The 13,911-nt window shown below is 36.8% G+C and overlaps 1 protein-coding gene across 6 annotated transcripts in view; it reads left to right on the top strand.

Annotated features, from left to right (window-relative positions):
- Window positions 1-13,911, top strand: part of L3MBTL3 (L3MBTL histone methyl-lysine binding protein 3) — a 122,819-nt gene that overhangs the window by 45,925 nt on the left and 62,983 nt on the right. For all 6 annotated transcript variants that reach the window (XM_008995036.5, XM_008995038.5, XM_078370791.1 and 3 more), the window contains 3 exons: window positions 2,683-2,818; window positions 4,572-4,663; window positions 7,124-7,275. In XM_008995036.5, coding sequence (XP_008993284.1) covers window positions 2,683-2,818; window positions 4,572-4,663; window positions 7,124-7,275 — 380 coding nt within the window. The remainder of the gene's footprint in view (window positions 1-2,682; window positions 2,819-4,571; window positions 4,664-7,123; window positions 7,276-13,911) is intronic.

Genomic DNA, 13,911 nt, shown 5'->3' on the forward strand with positions numbered 1-13,911 from the left:
CTTCAGCTGGGAACATACATGTTGAGCAACTCAAAAGTGTTGTCAGTCTGTGCATGTCCACGAACACTGCAGGTATTATTTTGGGGTTACAAATAAGTTGTAGCAAGTAGATGAAGTCACAAATATGGAACACAACCTGTGAATAATGAAGACTGGCGGTATGTCATTTTTTCCTTCCCAGCACCATTTACTAGACTCTGTTAGGTATAGACAAGATGGATACCTGAAGTGATGGAATGTCACCAGCAAATGTTTGCAAAGGATATCAGGGCAGAAATTTTTAAATGTTGGCAAGAAAACGTTTTTTAAGTGATTGCTAGGAGAGAAAGGCTTGGGGTGTGGGGAGCTGCTAGGGAGGAAGTAGAGGGATCAGTGTGAGATACTAGAGTTTCTGTTGAGATTGAGGAAGAGGCATGCTGGGAGTAACTGAGTTTGCAAACTGGAATAGGAGTATGTGTCCTAGGGTTGGATTTTTACATTTAATATTAAGAAGCAGAGCAGGCCGGGCGCGGTGGCTCAAGCCTGTAATCCCAGCACTTTGGGAGGCCGAGGCGGGTGGATCACGAGGTCAAAAGATCAAGATCATCTTGGTCAACCTGGTGAAACCCCGTCTCTAACTAAAAATACAAAAAAATAGCTGGGCATGGTGGCGCGTGCCTGTAATCCCAGCTACTCAGGAGGCTGAGGCAGGAGAATTGCCTGAACCCAAGAGGCAGAAGTTGCAGTGAGCCGAGATCGCGCCATTGCACTCCAGCCTGGGTAACAAGGGCGAAACTCCGTCTCAAAAAAAAAAAAAAAAAAGAAGCAGAGCAGTTCTTGCTGGGGACTAGATTCATGGTTGGGAGTGAGGGCTTGAAGCAGAGAGGAAGGGAGCCACAACGCCAAGGTACTAGAAGAGTCATACATATATATGATGAAAGTACTCAGATGGAGAGGAAGAGAATAAGCCCCCGGGTAAGTGTTCGGGAGGTTAGCATGGGGGAGGAAGAGCAGGAGAGTTGCTTCAGCCACGTGGCTCGAGCCTCGGAGGAGAACTGGCCTAGGATCTGTGGTATGGTGGGAGGCAGCAACTCCACCTGTGTCTCCTGGAGGTAGAAGGGGGAAGAGGAGCAGTCTCAGTGAAAGGCTCGAGAAGGATGAGTTAGGTATGACTGTGGGCAAGAAGTATGAGGATGTGGGAGGTTGTTTCTCAAAGTATAGCTTTCCAGAGAGCCTGAGATAGAGACTGGGGAACAACAGAGAGAACTTAGCTCAAGGGAGCAGAAGCTCAGAACGGTGTACCCACCAGCAAGTAGAGGCTGTAAGGGGCTGAGTATTTAGGATCAGCCAGAGACAGCTGACTGTGAGACAGAGGAGAGAAGCAGCCTTCTTTGTATGGGGTGGCTGCAGGGAGTGGGGGTAGCCCCAGCCTTTCTTGAGAGATTGTATTTCCCAGGGATTCCAATCTCAGCTCTATGGAGAGACTCTGTTCTCTGGGGGTAGTCAGCTTAGTTGTAAATTTTATGTATGTGGTATATCAATTCATTCCAATTGAAAAAATACTGATATATAAGAGAAAATATTAAAAGTCCATCATTTCCTTTTTGCCCCTTTCTTTTCTATCACTTTCTATAAGAAATCATTATTAATATTTTGGCAAATATTTGTCCAGACTTCTTTTTACTATGTGTTTACATATATATGAATATGTGTATATATTTATGTATATAAATGCGTATACTTAGGTATATGTATACACACATACATGTATGTATACATAATTATATACCCATAAATATACATGTGGACCCCCACCTGTCTAATTTTCTCATAAACTAACTCATTCTGTGTTAGTTCCACGACTTGAATTTTAGCAGTATGTTTTAGAGAACTTTCCATGACAGTAACTGTACAGCTACCTCACTTCAGGGATTAATTGCCCTGGCCCTGCACTCTGGTCTAAGTTCCTTGTTCAGGCTTCTGCAGGACAGGTGCTCCTGGAGAGGGTAGATGTCTGGTGTGGTATGTTTCTACTTGAGCCCATCTGCTTGTGCAAGTGGGAAGAAGACTAAGGGGCTGAACTCACTCTCTGAGAGCCCAGGGCAGGGTATGATCCGGCTCAGGTCTCTTAAGCCCACGTGACCTTCTAAATCAGAATGTCCCTAAGTGGAGCCCTGTAGGCATATGTACAGCATTTGTTATACAGCGTGAATTCTTACTAGCATTCTTAGGAGCCTGTCTCGTCCAAGCAATAATCTAGGGGCGACTCTTTTCTTTCTTCCTTCCAATCCAGCTTTGGTGGAGAAGAGAAGCTTGACTTCTCTGCATATGCACCAGCCGTGGTGCAGGGCAGAGTGTCCATTCTGGGGCCATGCTAGAACTGAGTGTGCTGTGCTGGTGGACACATCCTGGTACAGTATAGGGAGTGGAGAAAGGACCTACGCTTGTGGGAAATCAGTCTTTGCCCCATATCCATGTTCTTCTAATGTAATTAAGAATGTTGCCAGAATCCCCCAGCACAGCTCTTCCCAATATAATACCTTTGCCTTTAAATTCTGGATATCTGTATAGTTGTTTGCTGTTAATGTGGGTGGTTTGATTAACATTAATGCTATATCATGCCTGGTGTCCATGTTTATTTTTGTATGTGTACATGAATATTCTGGGTTAAAGAAATAATTCAGCCTGCTTTACCTGTTTTAGGTTTGTGGATACCGGATAAAACTTCACTTTGATGGGTATTCTGATTGCTATGACTTCTGGGTGAATGCAGATGCCCTGGATATCCACCCGGTTGGGTGGTGTGAGAAAACTGGCCACAAACTCCATCCTCCAAAAGGTTTTGTCAGTTTCTGCTTCATATTTTAAATTCAGTAAAAACTCATTTTCTTACATGCTATGTTAGAATTTTTTAAAATTCAGGCTTTATGAAAATTCAGATAGGTGCAAATTTACCCTTATTGTTCATGATGAAAACACATTTATTAAAGTAAAAGAAATAAAAGTACAGTCCAACAAAATAAACTATGTTTGTGTACTTATTTTTATGTAACATAACTTTTGCATGATACTCAACTTTTACTACAAATAATGTTTCCCTTCAAATTTCTATCATTAAATATATACATCTTTGGAAAAACTGATTTGAAAAATTAGTTTAAATTAGCTTACATAACTAAGTTTAGTGTAAGCTGTTTTAAGCTAATTTTTCAAATTAGTTTTTCAGTATATAGAAAGTTCTGAGAAATTCTGCATGAACGTATAGATCTTAATATTTAGGAGATTGGCAAGAAGACTGTAACGCTAAAAATTGGCTTAGGTGGGGGGTGTGAACTCATAGCAATTACTTTTCTTATATCTGAGTTCTTTATATTATAGTTCACCAGTGAATATTGTCTTTTTCGCTCTCTCCCTAATGTATTCTGTAATTTTTTTTTTGATAGAGTCTTGCTCTGTTGCCCAGGTTGGAGTGCAGTGGTGTGATCTTCACTCACTGCAACCACTGCCCTCCAGGGTCAAGCGATTCTCCTGTCTCAGCCTCCTGAGTAGCTGTGATTACAGGCGCCCACCACCATGCCTGGCTAATTTTTCTATTTTTAGTAGAGACTAGAGTTTCACCATGTTGGCCAGGCTGGTCTCAAACTTCTGGCCTCAAGTGATCTGCCCACCTCGGCCTCCCAAAGTGCTGGGATTGCAGGTGTGAGCCTCTGTGCCGGCCATGTTTAGTAACATCTTGTTCCCTTCTTTTTTCATCATTACATTTATTTTTGTTTACTTGATGTCAAAAATTCAGGTTACTAGTTTGATATTTGTGGCCCATCTCAGGGCTTTAATGCATTAGCCATCCCTTTGTTGTTAAGTGGAAAAAATAGTGGCAAAGTTTATAGCTGAAGGATTAAACAAAATCGCATAGGAAAGGTGAGGGTGAAAATCTGTAAGCCTTCCATGAATTGATCTCTTCCATATGGTAGATTATTAGCTGTTCTTTCCTTGGTGCCTTTTGGACTTTAATGAATGAAAAGAGAGCACATCGCAGATAAAATAAGATGCCGAATTTCCTTTTTTAGGAAAATGTTAACTTCAATGAAATTGTAAAAAATTAAGGGAAGGACATTTCCCTTATTGTAATTTACCAGCATCCTTACTTCATAAACCTTTACTTGTCCTTCTTGAGGTGATAGGCCAAAAGGATTTGACCTGTTCCCTTTCTATTATTTCCAGCTTTCCACTTGTTTCTCTAAGTTAGTCTTCCCAAAACAGAAATTTTGACCACTCCAGTTCAGTATCTGTGTTGCTGAGGAATTCTACCTAAATACTGGTAGAAATACCCTGATAGTAAAAAGTGCCCTAGGTGTAATGTGTATTTGCTTCCTTATTCCTTTTCTTCAGAATTAGAAAATAATAATACAGCTTATTAGAAATAAACATATTCTAAATATCTGTAGTTATGAATTATGAGTTAAAATGTGTTCATTGAAAAAGTCATTTGATTGATTTCGGCATGTTGGAGTTGGAGATAAAAGTAGGAATAGAAAACTAAGTGTAAAATATTTTGATATTTGAATCAGTCTGTTCATATGTGCTTTCTCCAGGTTATAAAGAAGAAGAATTTAACTGGCAGACCTATCTTAAGACATGTAAAGCTCAAGCTGCTCCTAAGTCATTATTTGAAAATCAGAATATAGTAAGTACATACAAAACATGTTTCCTTTCAAAGGAAGGAGTTTTTTGAGTGTCTTATAGGATCAATTACAAGTGATAACAAGGAACTATAATAAATTTTATTGCCTTGGTAAATAGAATACTCTTATCTTAATTAAAGTTTAAAATTAGCTTAAAATCTTCATGAATAAATATGTTTTATAGCCATATTATGGTTGTCTCTTATGGCACAGTAGAAGACAAGATAGTACAAGATTCAGGTGAGATTTACAATTAAGATGCGTAAAAAATTAAATTGGCTGAGAATGTTGTTATCACTTTTTGGTAGTGCTGTTCAAATGGGATTCACATAGCTGGATGAAGGCAGCCCTGTTTCAGTTTATATGGAGGAGGTCACTGGAGACTGACTTCTCTTCACTCTAGCTTATAGCTTTGTTTACAGTAAACAGAAGCAAAGTCTGCGTGTGTGTGTCTTTTCTACCTCTTGACCTGTATTCCCACCTTCCATAACATGTTCCTCTGTTGGCAGACCTGATTCATGACATTTTTCTTTTCCCAAGTTCTGATCTAATTGGAAAGAATAAAGAGCAAGCCAGTGGAAAACCAAAATGCCATCTTTACAAATGGTCAGAGCTAAGTTGGAGGATGTGCATGGCCTGTATCTGCAGACAGATAAGCTTGATTCTGAGCCCTAGAGTTGAAGAGATTTAATTTTCCTTTTGGCCCCATCCCCCAAGTGCAGGGAACACTAGACCCTTGTGGAGCAGAGTAGAAACTGTGCACCCCGCAGCCCAGCTTTCTTTCTAGTAAGATCAGTTCCTCCTTCCCAAAGTCACCAGGCAGGTAGCATTCAGTGAGACAGTGGGGAGGAGCAGTAATGTTTCACTGACAGCATCCCCTCCAAATGGAAATAAACAAACATCAAAAGCAGGGGAAAACGTCCTCATTCCAAAAACCCTCCATTTGAGAAACAGTATAAACCAGTTGGTGTGAGTGTCAATCTAATGGCTGGAATGTTCTCTGATTTAATCAAACACAAACCAGGTTGAATTAGAGAAGTGACAAATTGTGTTTGTGTGCATGTGTGTTTGTGTGTTTAGGTCACTAATAGTGTTAATGAGCCAACTTATTTTAAAACATCTTAATTGAGAGGATAGCATAATTGCCGAAAGGTAATAGTGCATTGTCAGTGGGTGTGTCAAAACTTATCCCAGGAAGGAAGGAAGTTCAGTGGAAAACCCAGCAGCCTGCTGTCTCTGCTCCAAGTTTCCTAATCCCTGTCTGGTTCTCTGATTATGACTTCAGTCAGGGATTTGATTAACTGCCTTGAACCATCCTCCTAAATTCTATGCATTGCTAGCATACAACTTAATCTCGGGCTCTGTGTTTCGTATCTACGAGACAATTTTTTCCATTTCTAGTTTCCTCTACCTCAGGATTCTCAAACATTTATGGTCAGAACTTGGATATATTTCAGTACTAAATTCATAGTAAAGATTTCTGTGTAGCATTAGTGCCTGTTTCATTCAGACATGACTTATTCTAACATTTTCAGATACATGGCTGTCTACATTTTTACAATGATAGTTGTATAATCATAGTAGAATGAGAGATAACATCTATTTTGCTTAAAGTAGTTAGAATAATTATAATAACGAGTCTGAACAGTTTTTTTTTTAAAGGGAAGAAATGACTTATATTGTGTTGTGATGGGTATAATTGGTATCTAGGTATACTAGTCTATAATACATATATAAAGATAAAGGTATTTTTCCTCATAAAAGATTGTAAGAGATGTTTATACATTACTGTACCTCAAGCACTAATTCTTATAGATCTTTTATTGTTTTTGTTCCATGAACTGAATGACTGATTATCTGTGGATTTCTTTAAGTTACCAACTATTTTGAATAGCTGTGTACATCAACAGCCAGTTATTTTGCTGCTGTTACAAATAAGATGTATCTGAAGTGTTGAGTAAAAGTTGTAATAATTTGCAGCCTTTCGTATATGAAGATGACCTACTTTCAGTAGAGTACTCTTTTGAGAGAGATTTTCAGAAGTGAGAGTGAATTTGCACTGACTCATGCACATTTTTAACTTGATTAAGTGCATATTTTGTGTGAATAATTTTCATTGTTAAGTCTGTAATCAAGAAAAAAAGGGCAAAATGTGAACTATATGGTGAATAAAACTTACAGTTTTCTAATTAAGGTATCAAAACGCATGTTAAAATTAATTATTTTAGACTCTGTGAGGTGATGGATTTTTCATTTTGAGGCCCAGATAGCTAATTGGGTGTAGCAGTAAGGCATTTTTTTTTAAATTGCTGCTTGTTGGAAAGCGACCCTGCTGTGAAACTGGCATATGATTTTGAAATTATGCGAATACAGCAGTGGATGCCAGGCCTTTGAGCAAGAGGTACAGAGAGTGTGTGGTTAAGTGTGTGCTTATCTCTAATTAAATCTGTGTGTTTCTATAGACAGTGATCCCATCGGGCTTTCGAGTTGGTATGAAGCTTGAGGCAGTAGACAAAAAGAATCCCACATTCATCTGTGTTGCTACGGTAACAGATATGGTGGACAATCGTTTCCTGGTACATTTTGACAACTGGGATGAAAGCTATGACTATTGGTGAGACATTTTCCATTGTTGTGTGCTTTTAAAAATTTAATGTTTATCCAAGTAAACCAAGTACATGGTTTAAAATCAGTAAGAATGCAAAGCTTATAACAACAACAAAAAAATTTACCCACTTTTTCCTGTTACAGATTTTTAATTTTTTACCTGTTCCATATGGCATGTATTTTAAATAACATCCTTTAATTCTGCTTTATGATTTGTATTTTATTGACTTCCTACCATGGAAGTGTAGTCTCTACATCCCACATTCCTAACTTATGTTCACACGTATTTTAATCTTCCCTTCTTATTTTCATGCCCACCAGCTAATTGAGCATTCATAATAGCAGAGTACAAAATATATTGATGAATGTTATTTTTAATCATTGTAGTTTTTAGATACACTGCCCAGAATATTAAAAGCAACATATGTTAAAATTATGTAATTATAAAATAATTGTAATAAAGCCATTGTATTTTGATTCAACAGTTGCAATAAGGATTTTTCATACCCAATTCATGTTCATTGATTGCTATAATTCAGTTTCCTGGTAGAAGGCATTTCTAAAGTGTTTAGTTCCTTCTAGAATTGAGAACTTGAATTGAGAACATTTTAGAGAAGTAACAGCTATCTTTACAAAATGTGGCTTGTGTTACAGGATAAGTGAATATTAACTTACATAAATATTGCTAAATTTCAGGACCTTACTTTTTAGTATCCATATATTTAAACATTCTGTAGACCCATTGATAATTTCCATTACTTCTCAGATGGGATTCTTAGATACTTATCAGTTTTACTTGCATTGTCTAAAAAAAGAAGAGATGTTGACATTCATTTGCTATTCGTGTTTTTAAAATACTTTCTATTATATGTTACCAAAAATGTAGACAATTAGTTCTAAGATGAGATTACAGACCCAAGACAATTAGGCCTTTTGTATCTGTGGGTTGCACATCCACGGATGCAACCAACCACAGATCAAAAATATAAAAAATTGAAAAATAACAATAATAAAAATAATACAAATAAAAATATACAGTATAACAATTATTTACATAACATTTACATTGTATTAGGTATTCTGAGTAATGTAGAAATGATTTAAAGTCTATGGGAGATAAAGTATACACAAGGATGTGTGTAGGTTATATGCAATTATTAATGCCATTTTATAAAGGGGACTTGAGCATCCTTAGATTTTGGTGTCCAAGGGGACTTCTGGAACCAATCTCCTGCTGATACCAAGGCATGACTACACTTTCAGGTACTTTGTGTTTTCCCCAGCTTTTTTCTGCAGAGCATAATTTTTCCTCATAGGACATTTTTACATTTAGTTTATAATAAAATTTTTTCACTGAAATACAGTCAATTTCTAATATATACAAAAATAGTATAATAGAGCAGCCCTACTGTAGCCTTTGCTCAGCACCAACAATTACCAACTTATATCCAGTATGTTTCCTCTGTATTCCTACTTCTAAAATCCCAACTCTGGGATTGTTTTGAAATCAATTACAAATATTGGAGCATTTTACCTGTGAATATTGCAGTATGTATCTTCTAAAGAGAGGAATTATTTTTATTTTTTTAAAAATAATAGTAACTATGATGTTACTAACATACTTAAATATTTCTCCCAATTATTTTAGTGGGTTTTTGTTTGTTTATTTTTAGCTGATGGTTTTAGGTCCAATAAGGTGTACACTTTGTGATTGCTTTGCTTGACCTTGTTTAATTTACAGATGCCTATTCCTCTTCTTTCTTCCTCTTTGGCTGCAGCTTTTATTAAAGACACCAGGTTGTTTGTACTGTTGAGTCTCTCAGTTTGATTTACTGATTGGAACCTTGTCTTATTGTTTACTGTCTTCTTCTGTTCCTCCTATTTACTGTAAACTTATGGGTTTTGTTTCATTTAAAATTGTTGGGCCTACCACAGTGGCTTATGCCTGTAACTTAGGAGGCCAAGGTGGGAGATCACTTGAACCCAGGTGTTTGAGACCAGTCTGGGCAAGATAGTAAGACCCCTGACTCTACATAAACATTTTAAAAACAATAAAAATGTTCTATACCTATTTTGAATGGGTGAGTGGATGAGAAAATGGTAACTTTGGAAATAGTCTAAATTGGTCCTGAACCAAACCTGTGTTGTCTCCTGTGCTTGGTGGATTATGATGATGGTACTACTGGGGCAATAACTGGGCTCCAGGCCTTTTCTTAATGAATGATGCTAAAGCAACAATTAGAATCTGTTGAAATGAGAATGTTTTCTTTTTAAAGTTGTGGTTTATTTGAGGAGAATTTTTTTTAAAGCTTTTGCTTTATTTAAACAAAATGGGTGAATGTCAGTTTATTTTTGTGGTCTCATAAGTATTTCAGTGTTGTAAAGGTATAAGTTGCTGATTTGACATAAGATGTGTTGCCTTTAAAAAACATTCTCATCGAAAAAAAAGCAAGGAGGGAGTCTAAAAGAATTTGCCACATTCATTTTTTGATGCCAAATATCTAGGGAACAAACAGGAAGGATCCTGGGTTCTAAAAAAGATCCTGGATTCTAAAAGGATCCTGGATTCTAAAAATACAAAGAAAAGAAAAAAAAATTGATCTCTTTTAACTCCAGTTTTGTGCTTTTATGAGCACAAACTAATTATTTTTAGGATGGAATGTACCTTGAGGATTACTTAGACTTCCAGCTACTGACATGAAATCATATTTTGTTAACTGTCTGAAAAAGAAAATGAAAACAGTGTGTTCTCTTCCACAACATGAAATTAAGGCACAATGGAAATTGCTTAAGTGCTCTGGAATTTCTCCACTTTTCCTAAGTATTAAGCTCTTTGATCTTTGAATTTCGGAATGTTTTTCATCTGCATAAATTACTTAGGTATGTAATTGAGGTTACAGATTGGATTGCCTTTCCCAATTTAAAATATTTTGGAAATGAGGTATATTTTGCTTTGAATTGCATAGTAATTTTATATCTCTTTTTTACATTAGTGGGAATTTGAAAGTACGTATGTGTCTGTATATATTTGTGATACTACATGTTGCAGTAAAACATTTCTAACTTCTAAAGAACATAATAAAAATTTAGGTAGGATTGAAAAAGTAGTTTTCTATGAAACAAAAATAGTATGTATTAGAATAAAAATGACTTCACCTTTGGGTTTCTTCTGTGCTTTTGTTATTGATAATTGGTAGCTGCTGAATTCTATCTCCTTGACAGTTGTTAGATTTAGGAATAATCCTAGGTATTATAGAATATTGGCACTAGAAAGGACTGTAGGGATCCAGGAAGGTAGGTGAGCACCTCCAGGGTAGCATGCCCTCCTGCCACAGCAGCTTCTCTCCTGATTATCTTCCTGCTGCCTGAAGGTTGGGCTCTGGGGCAGAACACAATGAGAACAGTCACTTCCTCTTTTTTCGCAGGGACTAGGAAGTAGGAAGGAACCTTTCTTTTAAAAAATATTATTTTCACGTACCCTTATCTTTTGGGATCCAGGAAGGGATGACAACAGGATTTGGCCCATTGTTTAGTAGAAGACTTAAGCAAATGAGGTTGCAACTTCAGCCATTTTAGATTCCATTGTACATTGGTGACCCAGTAGAGTCAGGGCAAAAATGAGCAACAAAAAGATCTATGAAAAAGAGAAGCATTGTTAGTGAATTAGAACAAATAGATTAGTGGACCTTTTCCTGATTGCCTCTTTTTCATAAACTTATTTTTTAGAGATGAATCTCTTCTACATTTATAGATTAAAAGCAGTAGTAATTTTATGTGTCTCTCTAAAATCATGTTGAAAAGTTGTCAGTTTCTTAGAGCAGTGTCAGTTAACAGACTTATCACTATTTGTTTAAATTTGGGAAGCACTGGTTGGTGGTGGTGATGGGAAGGTTATGAAGATCAGTGGAACCTGGGCAGTTTTAAACTTCAGTCCAGAGGGTCTGGGGACCAAGAGAAACTAAACACCACTGTCTTGGCTGCAGGGTTAGATGGTGGTTAGTACTTAATTTTTAGAACCAGCTACTTGGAGGGGTGATGGCACTTGGAGGCATGATAGAACTTGGAGGGAAGGACAGACTCAAGCCCCCTGGGGGCTCTTGGGGTGGGCTTCTTGGAGAACACAGGCTTTGAGCTGGACCAAGAAGGAATGGTGCTTAGAGGTTGGGATGGATATTCCTGGTTAAGCAAAGCACTTGCTTGTGTTTTGGCCTGGGGATAGGATGTGTTTGAGTAATGGCAGCCAGTATATTCAGTGCATTACTTAACACTTCTAAATTTTAGTTGTCCTCTAAAAGGGATTAATAATAATACCTGTCTCATCAGGTGTCATGGAAATTAAAATAAGAGTTTTAGAAACAAAAATCGATTTGCAAAAGGTTGAAGAGCATTAAGGGATGTTAAGCAGAGAAGTTAGGTACTGAAAGCAAAAGGATTATTGCTTGAGAGGAAGTTGACTTCTGTGGAGGGTTCCCTGCACCATGAGCATTTTTTAGCTTGGTTTTTAGATAGAAGGCAGGAGGCCACTGTGGAAGGAGAGAGTGGAGATTTCTGAAACTATGGGTTATTGTTGACACCAGGTCTCCTAGAAGCAGCTACCCTCAGAAAGAAAGAAACTTTCTTTTCCCTCAGCCTGGAGAAAAGGAAGAAGTAAAAGGAAAATTTGATATAAGGGTGATGACATGCTATCACCTTTATCTTTTCCAAGTATTCATTATGTTAATGAAAGATTTTAAGCTTGAAGCAAATCAATACTATTTCAAACAGCTACTGTGGGTAATGGAATTGGACATGAATTAGGGATGGAAAGGACCACTTGATGACTCAGGCCGATGAGGTTTGGGGTTTAGTAGTAAAGTGCAGAGTAATGGAGGCCCTGAGGAGTTCACATATAAGGGGAGCCAGGAGAGTTGAGTACTGGGAAATAAATTGGCAGAATCATCATGCTCTGGGTTTAGAGAATGGAGAAGCCAAGTGTCCTGTATTTCTTCAAATAATCTAAACCACTCTTGCTTAATGGAGAGACTTTGATGTTTTCCATAAGTAAGCATCTTGCAGTATTCTCCTTTGACTCTGCCTGAATCTGCAGAGCCTAGCGTGTATGCATTAGTTTTTGTTTAGCTTTTGGCTGTCTTTGATAAAACCAGAATATCTTTTTTTTCTATCCAAGTACTTGGTGAAATCACTTAAGCTCTATGATTTCCATAAAATGAGGGTCTTCATGTCTCCTAACTTTATCCATTTATCATAGCATGGATTTTTTTTTTTTTAATGAGTTATTTCTTTGGTTTCTGGCCCTTTCAGAATTTACTGGCTAGGTCTCATTGGGTCTTAGCAGTCATTATGAATAATTTGCATTTATACCTGAAATGAAGTTCAAAAATATTTTTTGAAATGGACTTCTTTCATGATATACATAAACATCCAAAAGAAAGAGAGCCAGAGTACAGCAATCAGGGATTTGCCATACTTTTTACCTTCAGTTTTTCTTCATATTTCTTTCAGTTACATTTCAACTTTTGAACACTAGATGGGACTAAGAGATGACTTGTTTTACAATAGCAACAGAAAGGCTATCACAGCCTTCCAACTTTTGAGTGAAGTGTTTTGCTTATTAAGGGAGTATAAGTAAAATATATAAAAGCAGTAATTTTTTATCTTCTCTGTTGAGACAGCTTCTTTGTTTTAAATGGTGACTTTGATCAATATCTAGATATTATTTAAATTTTATATTAGATTCAGATAGCACAGAAATGAGTGACCATTAAGAGGTCACAATATTTTCCATAATTGCAATTTATATATTCAATAAAATCAAGAGTAATGTTCACTGTTTCTACTTTAAAATAAATACTGTGAGTCCAGCAGATAATTATAAAAACTACTCTGTAAGTTCTATTAGATTGAGAAGGAAGAATTAAATATCATATATTTGTTACTTTTTAAAATTTTTTATGATGCTATATGTGAGTGAATATCCTTCCCTAAAATAAAGGGAGTAATTCATTAGTAATAATCCATTACCAAAACGGTTTTTTAGGAAAACACTAGAATATCTGGAAATAGGGCTCCATAACCTTGTTTGTATCATTCATAAAAGCACATCTTAATGAATTGTGAATTAAAATGTCTTTTATGAAAATATATATTGTAAGAAATATAGTGATTGCTGTATGAATGTGGCGTGGACCTAGCAGTGCTTGTTTTCTTTTCATATTCCTAAAATAATGACACGAAAAATAGTTTGGGGTAGGGACAGTATGAAATAACAACCGAATAAAGGACGAAGCCTTTAAATATTAAGGAAAAGGTATTTTCTACTGAAGTAAGTTCTGAGAACAATCAGCATTCAGTAGTGATTACACGAACTCACCATGTACTATTGTCCCAGGCTGCACCTTTAGAAGGGTTGGCTTGGAAAGAGGTGACTATGTGCTGATCTCAACCACTTAGGACATTTCCTAGAAAGTTATTTGTTTCACTATTCATAAGACTTCCTTATTCCCTAGAAACTCCAGCCACACTGTTACCTTCCTGACTTTCTACTTTCTAGTTTCCCAACCAGAGGGGTATACTGAGATTTCCTGATCTCAGTATAGACTCAACAGACCTCCTGGTTAGTATAGCAAGACTGGACTTCTTGGCA

The sequence above is a fragment of the Callithrix jacchus genome, chromosome 4, assembly GCF_049354715.1.
Source record: "Callithrix jacchus isolate 240 chromosome 4, calJac240_pri, whole genome shotgun sequence".
Taxonomy (NCBI): Eukaryota; Metazoa; Chordata; class Mammalia; order Primates; family Cebidae; genus Callithrix; species Callithrix jacchus.